The sequence below is a fragment of the Theropithecus gelada genome, chromosome 2 (assembly GCF_003255815.1).
Source record: "Theropithecus gelada isolate Dixy chromosome 2, Tgel_1.0, whole genome shotgun sequence".
NCBI lineage: Eukaryota > Metazoa > Chordata > Mammalia > Primates > Cercopithecidae > Theropithecus > Theropithecus gelada.
This window is the reverse complement of record NC_037669.1, coordinates 46,671,194-46,688,508: the sequence shown is the minus strand read 5'-3', so window position 1 is coordinate 46,688,508 and position 17,315 is coordinate 46,671,194. Positions and strand designations below refer to the sequence as shown.

At 63.8% G+C, this 17,315-nt stretch overlaps 1 protein-coding gene across 1 annotated transcript in view; it reads right to left on the bottom strand.

The window, feature by feature from the left end:
* The window catches only part of PLXNA1 (plexin A1), a 54,281-nt gene extending 36,988 nt beyond the window's left edge, over positions 1 to 17,293 (bottom strand). The window contains exons 1-3 of the mRNA XM_025376034.1: positions 17,264 to 17,293; positions 11,623 to 12,892; positions 9,884 to 10,066 (exon numbers count right to left, since the gene is read on the bottom strand). Coding sequence (XP_025231819.1) covers positions 9,884 to 10,066; positions 11,623 to 12,873 — 1,434 coding nt within the window. The 5' untranslated portion in view covers positions 12,874 to 12,892; positions 17,264 to 17,293. The remainder of the gene's footprint in view (positions 1 to 9,883; positions 10,067 to 11,622; positions 12,893 to 17,263) is intronic.
* Positions 17,294 to 17,315: the final 22 nt, after the last annotated feature.

Below are 17,315 nucleotides of genomic sequence, written 5' to 3'. Positions count from 1 at the left end.
CCTGTGGATATCCCCAGTGGTTTCCCACTGTGAAGCCCAGCCCCAGCTCCCCCTCCCCTACCAGCACCAGGGGATATGGCCCCTGGCTGCTCTTGCCCCTGGCAGTAGGGCCTCTTCAGCCTAAGCTGATGGACCCCGGCCCAGCATGCAGGGAGCACTTGAGAGGTGTCTCAACAAGGACATGACTCGCCTCCCCAAGAGCCAGAGCCTGACCCTGGCCCGGCCTGCCAGGCATCTACCCACTCAGGGCTGGGGGCACAGATGTCACACCAAAGGGTGAAGAAATGGGTCAGGGAAGGGCAGGTCCAGGGGGCACACCAGCTCCAAGGCAAGAAACGGTGGGTGAGGGGTGCAAGGAGGGGTCCCAGGAAGGGAAGAAGCCATAGGAGCCATGGGCTGGGCCCCAGGCTGCAGAATGCCCCGCTCCGCCCAGCAGCATGCCGACCAGACAGGTGGCTCTGACAGCTGCAGCCGGGAGCACACGCGTCCAGCTGTCCATCCGCCATGTACCCATCTGTCCACCCACCTGCCCGGCACTGGGTCACCCCCACCCCTTCACGCACACAGGCTGGGCCCAGAGAGACAGAGCTCCAGGAGAGGCCATGGCATGGCCAGTGTGAGTGGAGCATTGAGGAGGCTACTACGGCACAGCACACCAGGCCAGAGGATGGACGCGACACAGGCACAGGCCCCACACTGTTCACTGAGGCGCCACGGTCCAGACTCAGCAGGGCCCCTGTGCACCCACACATGTTCTGCAGGGCATCCAGCTAGGACAATGGTCCCCAGGACATGTGTCTGTGTTCTAGCCAGTGTTCAGGGTGAAGGGCCTGTGCAGCCAAGCCAGCTTTATCAAACCACACAGACAGGAGGTAAACTGAGACTCACACATCACCTGCCAGAGGAACCCTGGGCCTTGGACTCACAACTGCACCTGGGAGGAGCACAGAGGCTGCTTGCAAAGTGGGAAGCAGGAACCAGCACCCGGCAGGAGGGCATTCCAGGAGAACCGGAGCGCAGGGGCACAGACGGTGGGCCTGAGGCCAGAGCGGCTGGCAGGACAGCGGGGCACATGCCAGCCAGGAGCCCACGTGCCGACGCCCACACCCTGGCCACAGCTGTCCACTCGCGGGCCACCCGCCTGGAGGCAGCCCACCCTTGAGGTGGCTGGGCCCAGAAGCTCCTCCCACAGCAGCTGGGCAGCTGGCAGGGCAAACGAGAGGCTTGACGTGTCCCGGGCGTGGGGCCGGGCCACAGGCATGCCCTGGAATCCTCCCCCAGCTGTCACCTCCTTGATCTGCAAATCTTTCCCCAAAGACCAACAGAACCTTCCACGACTGGCCCCAACAGCCCGCCCTCCCACCTCCCAGCACAAACCAGGAGCTGGCGCTGTCCATGCATGCTGCCCCATGCTTGAGAGGACTCTCCCCTTTACCCAAGCGGCTTCAGCAGAGCTAGCAGCCTCCCTGGATATGGTCCTCGGCTGCACCAGGCCCCCACCCACCCCTAGCTGGGAGGACATGGGATGCCCCCACCTACTTCTGCCTGGACCGTCTAACCCTGGGCTCTGAGCTGAGACCAAAGTGCAGTCCCAAAGCGCCGGGTCCCAAGGCCTCTCCGTGTCCGGGCCAGGCCAGGCATGGCCTTCACTCTTGGACTGAGCACCTCCCACTGCCACGGGGCTCACCTGACCCTCCCCACAGATAGGCCAGGGAGTAGGTCCACCCCTTTGCCCGTAGGACACAGCAGGCAGGGCTCACTGCAGGCCCCAGGCTGGCCCTGCTGGCTGTACCCACTCCCATCACCACCACAGCCCTGGCCAACTGCTGCAGGCGGGCAGCTGAGGGCCCAGCCAGGTCAGCTGTCCGTCCCGCCCAGAGCCAACAAAGGGCCCATTCTCCGGGCTGAGGGCAGGCGGGGGTGCCGGGAGGATGTCTGGGCCACCCAGGCTAAGTGCCAGGGCCGGCACGCGCCCCAGCCGCCAGGAGGCAGGGGGCTGCCCGGCTTGGCCCTGACCTGGCAAGGGGAGTTGCCTGGCTCTGCATGCCCTGTGATGGCAGCCAGGGGCCCGGCCCTTCCCCTGCCTGTGAGGCGGGGATGCACCTGTGGAGCTGCCTCCTGGCTTCAGGGCTGGGAGAAGGACAGGATGAGGTGGGAACAGGCAAAGACCAGGGGCAGCAGCTAGGGAGGTGCCCATGCGTGGAGGCTTCACACGCCTCTCAGCCTTTCTGCAGAGGCGGCTGCCAAACCCGTCCCCAGCCTGAGGGGGTCCCAGGAAGGGCTGCTCGAGGGGCAGGAGCCTCTGCTGCCCTCACTTCTCAGGACCCCCCCGGGGCACAGAGCCCACCTGCCCCTCCCCTTCCCAGCCAGAACTGCACAGCTGAGACAGGCCCCAGTGAACCCACTCCCGGACCCTCCTCACCCCTCACAGGACTGCCCCTTCCTCCGGCTGTAGACAGGTTCTAGGCCTCCTTCCTGGGTCCCCACCACTCTCAGAAAGGCCAGGAGGAACTGGATACTGGAAAAGCAATTAGTGATTTCCTCTTGGCAGTAACTGGGTAATTAAAACAGGATTTGCAGGAAGCACGAGGGCTGGAATCAGGCTAGACACACCTGTTGGGGTAGAGGGTGTCCCAGGAATCCCACCTCTTCCACCCCCAACCCCGAGCACAAAGGGGAGAGCAGAGACTGAGGTCAGGGTCCTGGCAGGTGAAGGACAGTCAGGGCTGCCTTAGACAGGCTCCAGCCTGCCCCAGCAGCAACCCCTCAGCAAGGAGTGGACCTCCCCAACCCCTGGTCTCATCTGCCAACATCCACCTCACAGAGTTGTGTGAGAATTCAGGAGCTCATGGTTTCAAAGGGCATGTCTGCTTGGCCCTGCTGCAGGGCAGATGTGCACAGCTGCCCGGGGAACCTAGCCCCAGCTGGTGAGGCCACGGCTAGTGGGAACCACCAGAGACTGCACCGCCTCGGTCACATACCACTGCCTGGGCTCCCGGCTAACCTGGGGCTTGGTCACGGCCAGACTGTCACCAGCACGGGTCCTGTGGGGACGCAGGCAGCAGGGACCATCTGCCCCAGTGTCTTCTCTCAAACCCACCAGCAGCCTGGTGCCCTCTCTCCTCCATCCTGTGACCTCAATGCCACTTCCAGCTCTGACCCTAGTGCCACCCCATGGTCCTGGGCCCTCAAAGACCCACATCAGCACCTACCCCCACATCCAGCTGGTCCTGCCACCTTCTCTGGTGAAGTGACCCACCACACAAGCACAGTGTGCCCAAGGCAGCCCCTGAGACCCCAGAAGGCACAGTGCGGTTCCCAGCACCCACGGGGGCACCTCTGAGCTTTGGCCCTCCTGTTCCTTGTCCCCAGAACACCCTTCCAGCAGACCACCCAGCCCCCTGGGTTGTTCCAGCCTCCATACCCCCTGCGCGCTGGCAGGGCCTCCTACACCATGGTCTCTGCTGTGGTTGGGACCACAGGCCCCATGTGCCTGTGGGGGAAGGTGACTGCCCAGTGCGGATACTCATGAGGCCACCCCTGCCAGGCTGGCCATGAGCCCGAGCACACACAAGACGAGGCATGGGGAAGCCACTGCTGCCTCCATCTTATCAACGGTGTTGAGGGACCCGTGCCCGGGCTTAGGCCTGACTGGCCAGGGCCCTCTGTGAGTGCCCCATGGGTGGCCCTGCCAGCCGCTGGGAAGCAGAAGGGATGCTTATGCACCCTCACGCACCACCAGCTCTGGGACAGCACTCATTATGCCCACAGGGCAAACAGGAGGTTGTCGCTCCCTACATCCTCATGGCTCGGCCCACAGTGGCCAACCACATCCAGGAGAGGCAGAAAGGGGGTGGCACACGCTCACCAGGAAGCACAGATGTCGACAGGTTACCGTGCATGGCCCCCCAAAGGGGACTGGGACTGCTGGCCTGGGCAGGCAGTGGCAGCACACACTCAGGCCCCACAGAGAGCAGCCACGACAGGCAGCTGGCTCCGCCCCATCCCACCAAGACCACTGGCGGGGGCACAGCAAAGACGGACCCCGTGGCCCTCCCCAGAGCACGTGCTTCGTGCCCGTCAACCCCGCATGCTGCCGGGCACTGCCACAGGCCCCCACCAAGTCCTTCAGCAGCAGCAGAGGCGGTCCCAGAGATTTAAGGCAGAACAACACAGAGGCTCCACAGCCTGGCTTCCAGGCTGAAACCCAACAGAAATCCATCCTTCTGCCACGGGAATCCACACACAGTCGTGCTTACAACAGGCCTGCAAGGACTGGCAACACCACAGCCATCCAGAGTGGGCAGGATGCACAGGCATGTGTGCTTGAAACACACAACAGGAGGACATGGCACGCACCAGAGCTGCCCACAGGTAAGGAAGAGTCTTGCCAAACAAAAGAGCCCACATAGCAGCACACAGCATTGACGGAGCCGGCCAGGGCGGTCACCCTGGGAAGGGAAGGACCAGGAGGGGCTGCTGGGGATGGTGGGTGCCTATGCTCTCCCGTGACACACCCCCAATGCACGCTTCCGTGTGTGTCACTTCCATGTGGTGTCTGTTACAGGCTGACCATGCAGGGCACGGGACCCTCCTGCAGATTCGGGAGTAGGCTGCATGCTGCAGGCGCAAGGGGCACATCCCCCAAGAATGCCAACAGTGCAGCAGAGGCTGTACCTCAGAATGACTGCAGGCTTCAAGGGCAAGTCACTGAAATCAACTCCCCTCATCCCTCACTCAACAACACACAAGATGAAACTCAATGGTGGGGGACAGCAGCCTCCCCGTGGCGGGGCTGGGGGCTCAGTCCTGCCCTGCACCTCCCTTGGGTGAGGGCTGCCTGTGGCCAGCACACTTCTTGTCCCCCTGGCTCCAGCTCTTTCAGGACGGTCTTCTACCACATCCCTGGCACAGACCCTGACAGGGAGGCTCACTGCAGACCTGATGAGGCTCAAGCTGCCAACCCCACAGTGGGCACCTGCCACCAACTGCCTTGCACTTGCGTGGGCTGTGAGATGCCACTCAACTTCCAGAACTTATAAATTCCAAAATCCTGCCTGGGGTCCGGGGGTATGAGGGGAGTACAAAGAGGCCTCTAAAGCATGCTGAAAGCTTCTAGAGCAGCGGGGCCTAGGGGGCAGGTGTTCCTTGTCCCCAGGTAGCCTAGGCACACAGCAGGTGCTAAGCTATCTGCAGAGGGGAAGATGGCCGGGCGGAGGACACCTCCAACGCTGTGCAGGGCTCCAGAGGCTTCACTCCAGCTCCAGGCCCTGCAGGCCACCATTCCCAAAGCTCATGGATGGCAACTAATGCCACAGACCTCCTAAGCACTTCAGAGACCCAGCTGCTGCAGGTCCCGCAAAGTGCTGAAGAGTGGTGTGGACCAGGCAAGCTGCAGGAGGTGCCGCAGCATGAGTCCTGAGGGCCCATGAGCACAGGGACAGGGGCCAGCCAGGCCAGGATGCACACAGCGGACTGCAGCTGCAGCCTCCGTGCAGGGACCGCCGCAGGGAGATACTGTGATGGCTCATCAGGGGCCAGCTCCAGAAGGAACTTGGAGCCCCATGCCTCCCTGGGGTATGCCCAGACGTATCCAACACCCAGGGAAAGAAACCAAGGCCCCAGAGGATGGGGCTTCACCAGGGCCATGCCCCATAACCCAGGTGGGTGGCTTCCCTGAGCTATTCAGGGCCACAGTGCAGGTCCTGGTGGCCCAAAGGGATGCTTGAGTTGGTCCTGTTATACTCTCTTAAAACGTGGATTCGTTGCCAACATTTAATAATCAAGAGATCTCACACAAAACACAGGTTTCCAGAATCTCTTGAAAAACCGGGTGCCCAGGCAGTTGGGCCTACATTTCCAGAATGGGCAGGCTGGGACTCAGACAGAGGCAGCTCCTTTTGCCTTGCAGCAGCAGCAGGACCAGAGCAGGTTGGCCTCGGGTGCCCCTCAGCCGGCCCACAGGGCAAGGCTCTCCCCAGCTTCCCTCTGTAGAAGGATGGCACCTGCTCTGCAGGAGGCCGGGGCCTGTGCTCTCCCCTCCCATGGGGGTACTTGGGCTGATGCTACAGGACCCGAACAAGGGGCTGCTCCTGGGAGCTCCTGACACGGTCTGGGGTCCCCAGAGGCCACGAGAGGAGCTGGGAGCAGGGCCCAGGAAGTTCGCTGAGAGAGGCACCCCATGGGGAGACGCTGCCTCTGTGGGGGTGGGGCAGGTGCCAGGCAGGGCTCTGGTGAAAGGAGGGGGGACAGGGGCACCCCTAGTTAGCCTTATAGCCTAAGTTGGCAGGTCTTAAATTAATTGGCTACAATTTTACACAACAGTTTGGCAGGGGCTGGCCTGGGGCCAGCCAAGTCTCTGGAGCTCCCCAGACACTTTTTAAAGTCCGGAAAGGACCGGCCTGGGAAAGACGGGGAGTGGTCAGCCTGGCAGGCCTGCCCCTGGGTCAGGCGTGGGCTGGGGGTCCCCAGGGCCCAGCTCCAGCAGACCAAGTGGAGAGGGCAGGAGGCGGGGCCCTGAGCTCTGAGAGCATAGCCAGGCCAGCTGCCTCAGGGGAAGAGGAGCCCTATGTGAACAGGCAGGAGGGAGCCCTGGGGGTCCGGCCCCTCCCAAGGCCCTGAGGGCAAGAGGGAGGCAGGGCAGCCTGGGGGTGGGGCTCAGCATGGCCCTCCTTACCCTGGCTCTGGACCCTGGACCACAGCCAACCCCACACACAGGCTGGGTCAGGATGACAAGGAGAGACAAGGAGAAGTGAAGTTCTGCTGCCCCCAGGCCAGGTCAAGAAGAGGCCTGTGTGGCCAGCAGGGAGCAAGCGTCCTTCACAGTGGAGCAAGGCCAGAGGCCTCGCACTGGAGTCTGCAGGACATAACAGAGCCAAGGCAAGCAGAGTGGGACTCAAACCCAGGCCCCAGGACAAGTGAGGGTAGATCCCCTCCTCCTGGCCCCTCGCTCCAAACCCAGGGCACCCTCTGCCCATGTGGCCTGTGGTGGGAAGTTAGGCTTTGAAGGCCCCACGGTAACTAGGGAGGCAGAGCGGATGGAACAGGCACCCACTCTGAAACGCACCCACAGCAGCAGCGCCCCCAGCCAGGTCCGAGGGCAGGAGCTGGCCAGACAGCCAGGGTCTTGGACTGTAGCACAGGTGGGAGTGGGTGGTGAAGGGCTCCTCAGAGAGGGGGTCACTGAGAAAGGGGCCTAGCTCTCGAGGCTAGCAGAGAACTCTGCCCAGCCTCCTCCAAGGAACCACAGAAAGGGAGGAAAGAGCCAGCAGCCCTGAGCACCTGCCTTGAGCACTCAGTTTCCCCACCTGTAAAACAGATGACAGGCTGCTATGAGGCCTCTGCAGGGTGCTGGCACACGGTCAGCACTCATCACACACCCCAGGCCACACAAGCATGCCAGGTCCGCATGGTACGAGGAGACGCCAAGGCTCAGAGAGGCTAGACGGCTTGCTCAGGGCCACAGAGTGGGCGGGAGAGGGCTAGGACCCACGCTGACATGCAGCCATTTGCATGACATTGAAGTTCAAAAACCCTGCACGGGACATGCCCAGCTGCTGGACAGTTTGAGAGCAGGTGGATTTGGGTGAAAGAGTACAGGTGACAGGTTCTTCACTGACATGACCGTGTCTGCATCCAGGGGGACAAAGCAGAGGTGTGCCTTTCCTGGGGGGGCCTCCGAACAAACTTCCAACCCAAGTCCCTGATTACAGATTCTGCCAGGCCAGGAACCCTTGGGCACAGCTGACCCCAGATGCTCCCAAAGGGTGCCATCCACTTGCACATGGCCCACGGCACCCAGCCCAGACTTATTTGGGGGTGGAGGGAGGCGGTATACAGGATGGGCGCTGGGAGGCAGGTATGAGCACCTAGAGCCTCTGAGAACTTGGGGCTCTGAGGGGTGGGGGCCCGGCCAGGGTTACCAGGCAGGAACTAGCCATGTCAGGCCCTGAGGATGCAGCCTCCATCTTCCCAGCTGCATCTTCCAGCAGCTGCCCACAAAGCCAGACTCAAGCAGGTGCCTGGTCCAGGGAGCAGAGGACAGGCTCCACCCCTGCCTGCCTCCCTGAGAATGGCCCTCCTTAGGACTCGGGGTAGGAAGGGGAAAATTGGGAGAAGGAGTGGGGGCAGGAGGGAGGGGAAGAGTTGGCAGAATCTCATCCCAGAAGCAGCCTCTTCCCATAGATGGGCCCAAGCCCAACTCCGCAGTTCCATGCTCCGTACCTCAGTTTCCCTCTGTGGGACTGGGGTGAGGAGGCAGGGAAACAGGCCAACTGGCACCCAGAGGAACAGCTGTGCGTCCTGCTGCTCCCCCAGCAAAGCTCCGACCTAAACAGCGCCCCTGGGGCACAGAAGAGTGAGTGCCGGGCAGTAGGAACAGGGTAGGGTTAGAGGAACCTGTTCACTGGCTAGATAACAGGCTCTGGGGCGCCCCCACGAAATGTCTCTAAGGTGCTGCACTGGGCTTCCACACAGGCAAGGCCCTCTGCCTGGCAAAACCCACCCCAACACCCACCCCATGCGCTCGAGAGCCCTGTGTGCCTCCCAGTGTGAGGAGACGGAGTGCAGGCTGGGAGGACAGAGGCGGGGGACCTCATACCAGAGCCGCAGGGCAGCACCCTACATGGGGGCCAAGAGGGAGGTCACAGCAGAGGACCCGACTCAGGGGTCACAGGATTTCCCTCATCAGCCTCAGCCTCATAGCCAATGTGAGCAGAACCAACAGGACCCCAGGGCACCCCCACCCTGGGGGGCCTACAGTCAGCAGCTGGGCCCCCATTGGCCCCAAGACCACCAGCAACCCCCACCCCAGCCCAGAGCCTGAACATCTGGCTCATTTCTCAGAGGGGAAGTTGAGGCTGCAGGGGATCCCTCCCCAGAGATCACAGAGCCAGGGAGGGGCAGGACTCCCCACCATTCCCAGGGCAACTACCATGGCAGAGATGGGAGGCCCCCTTCCCAACACTGGGCATGGGGCTGAGAGCTGCAAGCGCTGGCCAGCCCCCAGCCCAGCCCCGCTCGCAGGCCCACATCTGCATTGGCACCAGCCTCTGGTACCTGTTATGCACCCCCAGGGCCCACCACTGCCCACTGGGCTGCTGGGGTGCCCAGGTACCCCCACCCTTCAGTCTCTCTGCGAGCTTCCTCCACACCAGGCCAGCCTGGTGCCCACCCCAGCCCAGGCAGCTCCCCTCAACCCCTGCCCTCCAGGAAGCTCTGCACTGCCTCTGTCCAGCCCACCGTTCTGGAGAAGGAAAGGAGAACCCTGAAGACCAGACAGCCATCCCTGCAGCACCCAGCCCTCACCTTGCCACTGTGGGGCCGGCCCAGGGCTGCGTGCTAGAGCTCCTCAAGCACCAGCCAAAGACAGGTGGGGGCACTACCCTTGCCCTGCCCTTGGCCCAGTAGAGGGGATGGGGAGAGGCAGGGCCAAGGCCTCCGGCCCAGCAGAGTGCTGAGGCAGCAGACACTGGATCTCCTGGCTGGGGAGCAGGGCCCAGAGGGGAGGGGGCTGCGCAGGCCTGCCTTCACCACCCACACACAGCAGCCTCCCCAGGAGGTCAGCAAGTGCCCTTGGAGAGCCGGCCCCAGCCTCAGCATCCCTGGGCCCCTGCACAGGCTCCTGCGTGGTCTCAAAGTGTCCTAGATTAGCAGGCCCGGGGCCAGTCATGGGCAGAGGCACAGAGGGGAACTGGGGCCCTTCAAGGTCACTGGGCCCAGTGTAGGGCAACATTCCCCCTGCCCCCCATATGTCAGATCTAGCCTCCCACAGCATAGAGCAGCACTGGGCCCGCCACCTGGGACGGCCTCAAGCCTTTGCTCCTGCTCCAGGCAGGGACTGCATTCCAAGCCCCCTCCTCACCCCACCTGACCCAGGCCTGACCTTGCGGATGCGGCCACTTCGCGTGCCGGCAAATACCACAGTGCGGCCCTGGTAGTCATAGGCAGCCACGGCAGTCAGGCCATCATCCTTGTCCACGAACAGGGGCGTCCCCTCAATGGTGACTGTGCCCCCCAGGGGCTGGTTGAAGTCCTGCCCGCAGAAGTCATCGTCGATCTGCAGGGGCTGTGGGAAGGGGCAGGGTGAGAGCCACTCCCTGGGCGCCTTCTCCTGGAGGACTGGGCCTCCCTGGGCAGGGCTGGGAGTGCAGCTGTCTTTCTAGAGAGGTTGGGGGTAGCCCCCAGAGGAGATGTGCAGACAGAGAGGCTTTAAGACAGGAGGGAGCAGGTCACACCTGAAAGGCAAAGGGCGGGCTCCCAGCTAAGAGCGCGAGAAAGCAATCAATAGCTTGAGGTTCCGGAGCAGCTGGGGGCCAGCGTGGAGGGGGTGCTGCTCCACCGCCAGGCCTAAGGAGAGGGCAGGGCAGGCAGGGAAGGGGTGTGGGGAGAAGTGGGGCAGATGGTCCTCGTCTGCAGCGGGTTCGTTGGCAGAGGCCAGGCTGCTCAGGAGGAAGGAGCAGGGGAGGCTGGGTCAGGGCTAGGCCACACGGAATGAACAGGTGGGAGGGGGCAGTAGGAACTGTCCCCAGGGAGGAAAGAGCAGGCCCCAGCCTTGGGGCAGGGCACAAAGACAGAGTGTGGTGGGGCTTCACCCAGGCTCTGCCCCTCCAAGCCTCAGTGTCTTCATCTGCATGGTGCAGAGAAAACACGTTCCTTGAAAAGCCAAGGGGAGGGTAGACAACTGCATCTGCTAAGCACACATGGGCCCTGCTTCACACAGGTGGGGAGTGTGAGGCGGAAGGGCTGAGGAGCCCTTGCAGTCCCACTCTGCCCTGAGGACAAAACCAGCATCACCCTCAGGTCAGACATGGGAGACTACAGCCAGAGAGGGCCAGGCCTTCCCCTGTACCTGGCCTCGGGGGTCCCAGGTCTGGGCCGAGTCCCAGCCCCTTCACTTTCCACCCTAAGCAAAGCCCGTGCCCTCTGAGCCTGCCCAGGAGTGTGAACAAGACGCTCCCTGAAAGGCAGCAGCATAGAGGCCCAGCCCCAGCTGTGCCTTTGGGACAGGTGCCAGGGGGCTGTGGCTCCCTGGAGTCAGGGTCACTTTCTCTGCAAGGTATGGACCATGGCCTGCACCAGAGCACCATCAGCTCCCACTGCCGGGCAAAGGCAGGGGCCCAGCGGGCAGGTGCCACCAGGGCCATGTGGAGGATGCAAACGCTCCATGGAAATGGTGTCTGGGCTCACCTGACAGGTTCTGGCCCAGCCTCTCACTTGCTGTGTGACCCATGGCAAGTTACCCCACCTCTCTGATCCTGTAGGATCATTTGTAGGATGGGGACAAGATAGAGCAGGCAAGCACCAGGCACAGGACCAGGCATGTGGCTGGCCCCTGGCTGACCGGGGGCTGTGGACTATGCCAGCAGGGCCTCGTCATCCCATCTTCTGAGGCACCAGAGAGCTTCATGGCTGGAAGCAGCCTTTGGGGCTAGCACCCTGGGCCCAAACACACTCTCTGGGGGATGGAAAAGGGCAGCCCTACCTAGCTGAGCCTTTGGGACGGCCAAGCCAAAAGCCAGGCCGAGCACGCAGCAGGCACCACTGAGCATGCATCTGACACCAATGCTGTCATCCCTGGAGGGAATGGGGCCGCAGGAGGAGGGGCGCCCCTGCCATACTCACCGAGTTGATGCAGCCCAGCTCCTTGTTGAGCAGCCATGGCAGAGAGAGCTTGCCCTCGCCGCGGTAGCAGGACTGGATGCGCTCCTTAATCTTCTCCTTGATGGCCCTGAGTGTGAACAGGCACAATGCTGACTCCTTGGGCGGCTTCACACGGTTCTTCTGGCCCTGGGCGAACACAGTGAACAGCACATCCTCGTCCTCGGCCAGGCCCAGCTGGCGGGCAAGGGCACGGCCGGGCCGGCTCAGGTAGGCATCCTGCACCAGGCGGTACTCCACACCCGCCTGCTCGCAGCCAATGGGGAACTCGACATACGAGTAGAACTTGGGGTCGTCCACACAGAGCCGCACAATCTTGGAGGTGAAGAAGTGCTCGCCGGCAGCATCGGGTGAGGTCAGCTGTGTGTCCAGCTGCAGCGTGAGGTAGTAGACAAACTGCTCGCTGCGAAAGCTGTACACATAGTAGATGTCAAAGGCCGGAAACTTGGACAGCGTGTCGGACGGGATCTTGAGCTGTGATGACACAAACTCATCCTGGTATACGAAGCCAAACATGTCAGCGTCCTCCTCGTTGGCCATGAGCCGACGGCTGGACAGCGTGGGGAAGTACTCGGACTTGCCATCGATGGGCGTGCCCACGAAGAGCTTGGCCTGGCCCTGGCCCGGCGGCCCGGCAATAAGCACGCCCGCCATGCTGCCCGCCTCCCGCACGCTGGACAGGTAGTGCTCCTTACGGTGGTGTGGCTCGCCCAGCTTGAAGAGATCGTCCAGCCGCAGGAACTGGCAGATGCCCTGGGAGGCGCTGCCACAGGCCAGCAGGCGGTTAGCGGCATAGTCCAGCAGCAGCAGCTTGTTGACATTGTCCGTGCTGCCTAGGCCATGGGGGCAGGACTGCACGCTGGGCGGCGGGTAGCACTTCTCGTTGTCCTCCACGGGGCCCGTGACATGGGCCCGCAGCAGCGTCAGGTTCCCCGACAGCTTATAGATGCGGTTCACTGCACCCACATACACCTCGCCTGTCTGCTCGTGCACCACCAGGTGGGTGAGGCCCCAGTCACTGGCCGAGAATGTGCGGAAGGGGGGCTGCGAACCCCTACCTGCCCTGGGCGAGCCTGCCTCAGCCCACATGCCCAGCAGCGGCAGCAGTGACAGCAGCAGCAGTAGCAGGAGAACCTGCGGGCTCCGCGGTGGCAGCGGCATGGCAGGCTGGGGCCTTGGGCCTCGGAGCTCTGGTCCTGCTGGGGTGAGCATCATGGTGCTGGAAGCTTCAGCCCTGGGTAAGGGGCAGGAGAGGGCATGTGAATGCAGGCATGGCCCATCCCATATCATGATCCCCCAGTGTGAGCCCTTCCTGTGGTGGGCGTGCCCACTCCACCTCCAGGAGGTAGGACCTGACCCACCAGGAGGAGCCAGGGGCAAACCGGGCACCTCCCTGGCCTGAAGCCCTATAAGCTGTGGGGTGCACCAGGCATCCCCAGGACACCTGGCAAGAGGTCACTCTGTCGGCACCTGTGCCCTGCCATCACTGGTGAAGGCCAGGAACAGGAAGGCAGGTGACAAGGGCCTGAGGAGAGCATCCCTCACCCAGAGCCTCCCTATACCCTGGGGAGCAGGACCCTCCCCACCGCTCTGTACTCCCAGGGTGGGCACCAGCTCCCTGCCTGAGGCTGGTGGGGACATACTCCACCACCATCCCCTACAGAAGCTTGACACAGATGGGCTTTAGTGCTCACTCCCGCCTCCACAGCCCTGCCTCTCCCCTAAACATGCCCTGACAGCCCACAGCACAGGCACCACGGAGGACATGGAGGCCCAGGCCACACAGGCAGCAGTTCTCACTGTGGATAGGTGGCAGCCTGGGCTGCCACCCCCTTGGTGCCAGTAGGGCCTGCTGCCCTGGATGTGCCTGATGTGCTGGGGCCTCTCATCCACTCCTGGCTGGAGCCGGCCACAGCAAGGCTGAGAGTCCTGAGTCCTGAGTTCAAGCCTTAGCCAGCCAGTTTGCACACACCATCCCAGACACCCTTTGTATGGTCTGGCCCCATTTTATAGATGGGGAAGCTGAGGCCTGAAGATGGATGCCTTCTCCAAGTCTACTGGGGAGCTGGGCACAGTCCCATCAGCCTCTATGCCTGGTGCCCACATGCAATGTGGAGCTGCCTGCCCCTCCCCCAGGCCTCTGGGACCACTGTCTCCACTCCCCACCCCGCTCAGTCACCGGTTCTCATCTGCAGCACAGGACTCATTAAGGGTCTCTGTTACTTATTGCTCCCATTCTCCAGAATGGCTGCCCTGTGAGAGCAAGGCCTGGCTCCGGGTGGTTGCCACTGCATCCTCAAGCCAAACCAGGGGCCCAGGAAGACAATAAAAGTGAGCGAATGAATGAAGGGTATGCGGAGGGCCAGCCAGGCCTGGGGGCGGCAGCCCCCATGCTTCCCCACTCCTGCTTCACTCTCCCTACACCCACTGCCCAGTGTGTGCGCAGCACACACCCACTGCTCAGGTGGGGAAACCGAGGCTCTCAGAAGCAAAGAGCTTTGGCTGGAATCCCAGAGCAGGAACTGCAGGGTGCTCCCAGCAGACTACCAGCTGCCTTTGCCGGACAGCTCCCCAAGAACAGCAGAGAGGAGTCCCCACTCCCACCCCCACCCCAGAACTCAAGGAAGACCCAGGAGCAGGCTCCTCACAGTGGCAGTGGGGCCAGGGCTGGGAGCTGAGCACATGTGAACTCCAAAGAAAACATGAATCACTCACCGTTTATCAGTTCAAAGCAGGCCTGCAATTACCAGGGGCTGGGCTCTCCCCTCCTCTGGGATAATTATACACGTCTTAATGCAATTATGGGTCCTACTTTTTATATTCAACAGGAGGCACCAGGCTAAGAAGCCACCATCCAAACTCCAGCCTGGCCCTGGGCCCACCGCCCCAAGCCCCACCCTCACCCTACTGCCCCAAAAGAGGCTGCTGGGAAGGGACTTGCCTGCGGGCACAGGGCTGCCGGCCAAGAAAGGGGGAGCCCCAAGCCTAGGGCTGGGTCCCTCATGCCCAGCATCTAACAAAGGCCACTGACAATGCTTGGGCCACTTCTTCCACCTTAGGGGTATAAGACTTGGGGCTCAGACTCAAGATCACCCAACTAGTCCCAGCAGGACAGGGCCCAAATTCTGAGCTTCCAGAGACTGGGCTGGCCAGCCAGCCTGCAGGGCTCAACTCTCACAGGCCTGGGTCTGCCCAGGAAAAAATGCATTCATTCCAAAGCTGGGCCCAGGCGCCAGGTGCCAGCATGCCAAGGGGCCATGCTGGGGCTGGGAGGGGAGTACCAGCAGATGCTGTACTCTACCGAGGAGCAGAGCTGGCCACTGTGGCCGGGGAAAGTCCTCAAGGGCCTTTCCACCTGCTCTGGGACCAGGTAGCCTGGAAGCTGGTGCAGGTGGGCATTCGTGGTGGGGGTGGGGGGCAGAATAGGAGGAGCAAAGGCCTGGGGTGGGAAACACTGGCTGTGCAGAGGGCAGTAAGAACGGTTGTGGCTCTCCGGCATGGCCAAAGCTGTTCTGGGCTGAGGCAGAGCCAGAGCCAGGGCGGGGGAGACTGGACTAGTGCTGGGATGCTGATGGGGCTAGCCAGGGAGAGAGGCAGAGAGAGACCTGGCAGCCGCGGGTAGGAGCCCCAGCCCAGGGGCTCGTCTCCTGGACAGGAGGGGATCGCCGCCTGGTGGAACGCCAAGCCAGCAGTGTCCCCTTTCCTTTCCTGGCCTGGGTGACACCACAGCTCCCTCTCACCCTGAGAAACAAAGGCCCCCAAAGCCCTCCCCACAAGGGAGAGTCCAATCCCCCCAAGTCCTCCTGCACCGGATCCTGCTATGGCTCAGGCAGGTTGGGGTGTGGGGCTGCCATCCTGCCCGGTGGCTCACAGCAGCAGCCGGGGAAAGAGAGCTGCTCCTGGCACCCCGCCTCCCCCACAACGGGGGTCATGGGAGGTGGTCCCAGTGGCCCTGCTCCCCACCAGTCCTAGGGAATCTGGATCTGAAGGCCTTGGAGTCCTGCTCTTGAGAAAAAGTGCCCACCTTTGCGGGCCTTCCCCTGGGGCATCCTCTCCTCCCGGCCAGCTGCTCTAAGCTGCTGTGTGCACGGGGGCCTTCCTGGGGGCTCAAAACAAGCAGGCAACGACCATGGGGGGCCAGCAGTCCAGCAAAGGGCTGTCTGCTTTGTCCACAGGCACCTCATGTGTCCCCTGCCCCCAGAGCACACACCAAGGCCACAAACCCAGGCCTCTGCCCGTGCTGTCCTCTCTGCCCAAAACGCCCTTCCTGGGCCCCACCGGCACCCCCCAGGAATGGAAGCCTGGCCGTGCAGCGAATCACTGGTTCACACGCCTGCCTCTGGCAGGGGGCTGGGTGCTCCTCAAGGGCTGGGCAGCGTCTTGGTGCCCCTGGTGCAGCACCTGGCCTCTGCCGCACACTCCAAACCGCAGGAAGGCGAGGGGACCTGAGGCAAGCTCCTCAAGGGCCCGGGGAGCAGAGACTGCGCCCCATCCCTGCACCGAACCCAAAACCGGCTACGTGTGAAAGGAGGTGGGGCAGCACGGAGCAGCCCGAGCCACAGGAGCCGCACTGAGGGGACAGAGGCTCGACCACGTCCCCTCCCCCGCACACACACCCCTTTCTTTCAAGGGGCGTGGCCCCAGCACCCCACACAGAAGTCGGGGGCAGCTCGCGGCCCGGGGCCGCCCCTCGGAACCCCTCCCCTCCTTTCCAGGGCTGCACCTGGGACCTCACGCCGGCTGAGGGGCCTCCCTGGAGTCCCCACTCCCCCTTCCCCTGGCAGCCGGAATCGGCCCGCCGCCTCCAGCTTCGCCGCACACCAGGCCCGGGACTGTCCAGGAAGCAATCGGAAGCCTCCGGGGGAAGCGGCTGACCCTGGAGAGGCCCCGAGAGGGGGAGGCCGAGGAGGCCCGAGCGGGGCGGCCTCCCAGGCGGCACCCAGAGCCCACTTCCCCGCACCCCGGGCCACAGGGGGCGGTGGCAGCGGTGGTCCCGGGAAGTGGCTCCAACTTCCACCCCGCGCCCCAGGGCTGGCCGGGGGCTGAGCCCGCACGACCTCCTCCGGCCGCCGCGGCCCTGCCGGGCGGCTCCGATCCCAACCCAGGCCTGGCCATCCCGTCCTCGCCCGCGGACGGAGGTCCAAGCCGAGGTCCAGCGGCCGGGCCGGGCCTGGGCACCGCAAGGGCCTCCCCGCGGGGCCGCCGCAAACTTTATCCCCAGCCTCTGCGGAGGGGCAGCGCCCGCCCCCCGCCGCCCCGGATCTGCCGCGGGGCTCGGCGGGCCCGGCCGGGGGGCGGGGGAGGCCGCGGCGCTGAGCCCCGGGCCGCGGTCCCAGCCCCGCCGCAAGGGGGTGCGGTCTCTCCGCGTCGGCGCCGCGGCCGCGCCCGGACACACGCGGACGCCTGGGCCGGAGCCGCAGGGACACGCGGGCCGCGGACACGCGCGCCGCAGTCCCCGCGCACACCCCCTGGCTGCCGCCTCACGAGAGGGCCGCCGCCGGAGGCCGCCCCGCGCCCACCCACTGGCCGCCCGGCCCGGGATCCCCGCCCGGTCCGGCCCCCGCCCACCGTCCCGCGCCGCGGGGAAAGTTGCGCCCCGACTCACCCGCCGCCCCGGGGCGCGCCCCGCCGCCGGCCATCGCCGCGCCCAGCCGCCC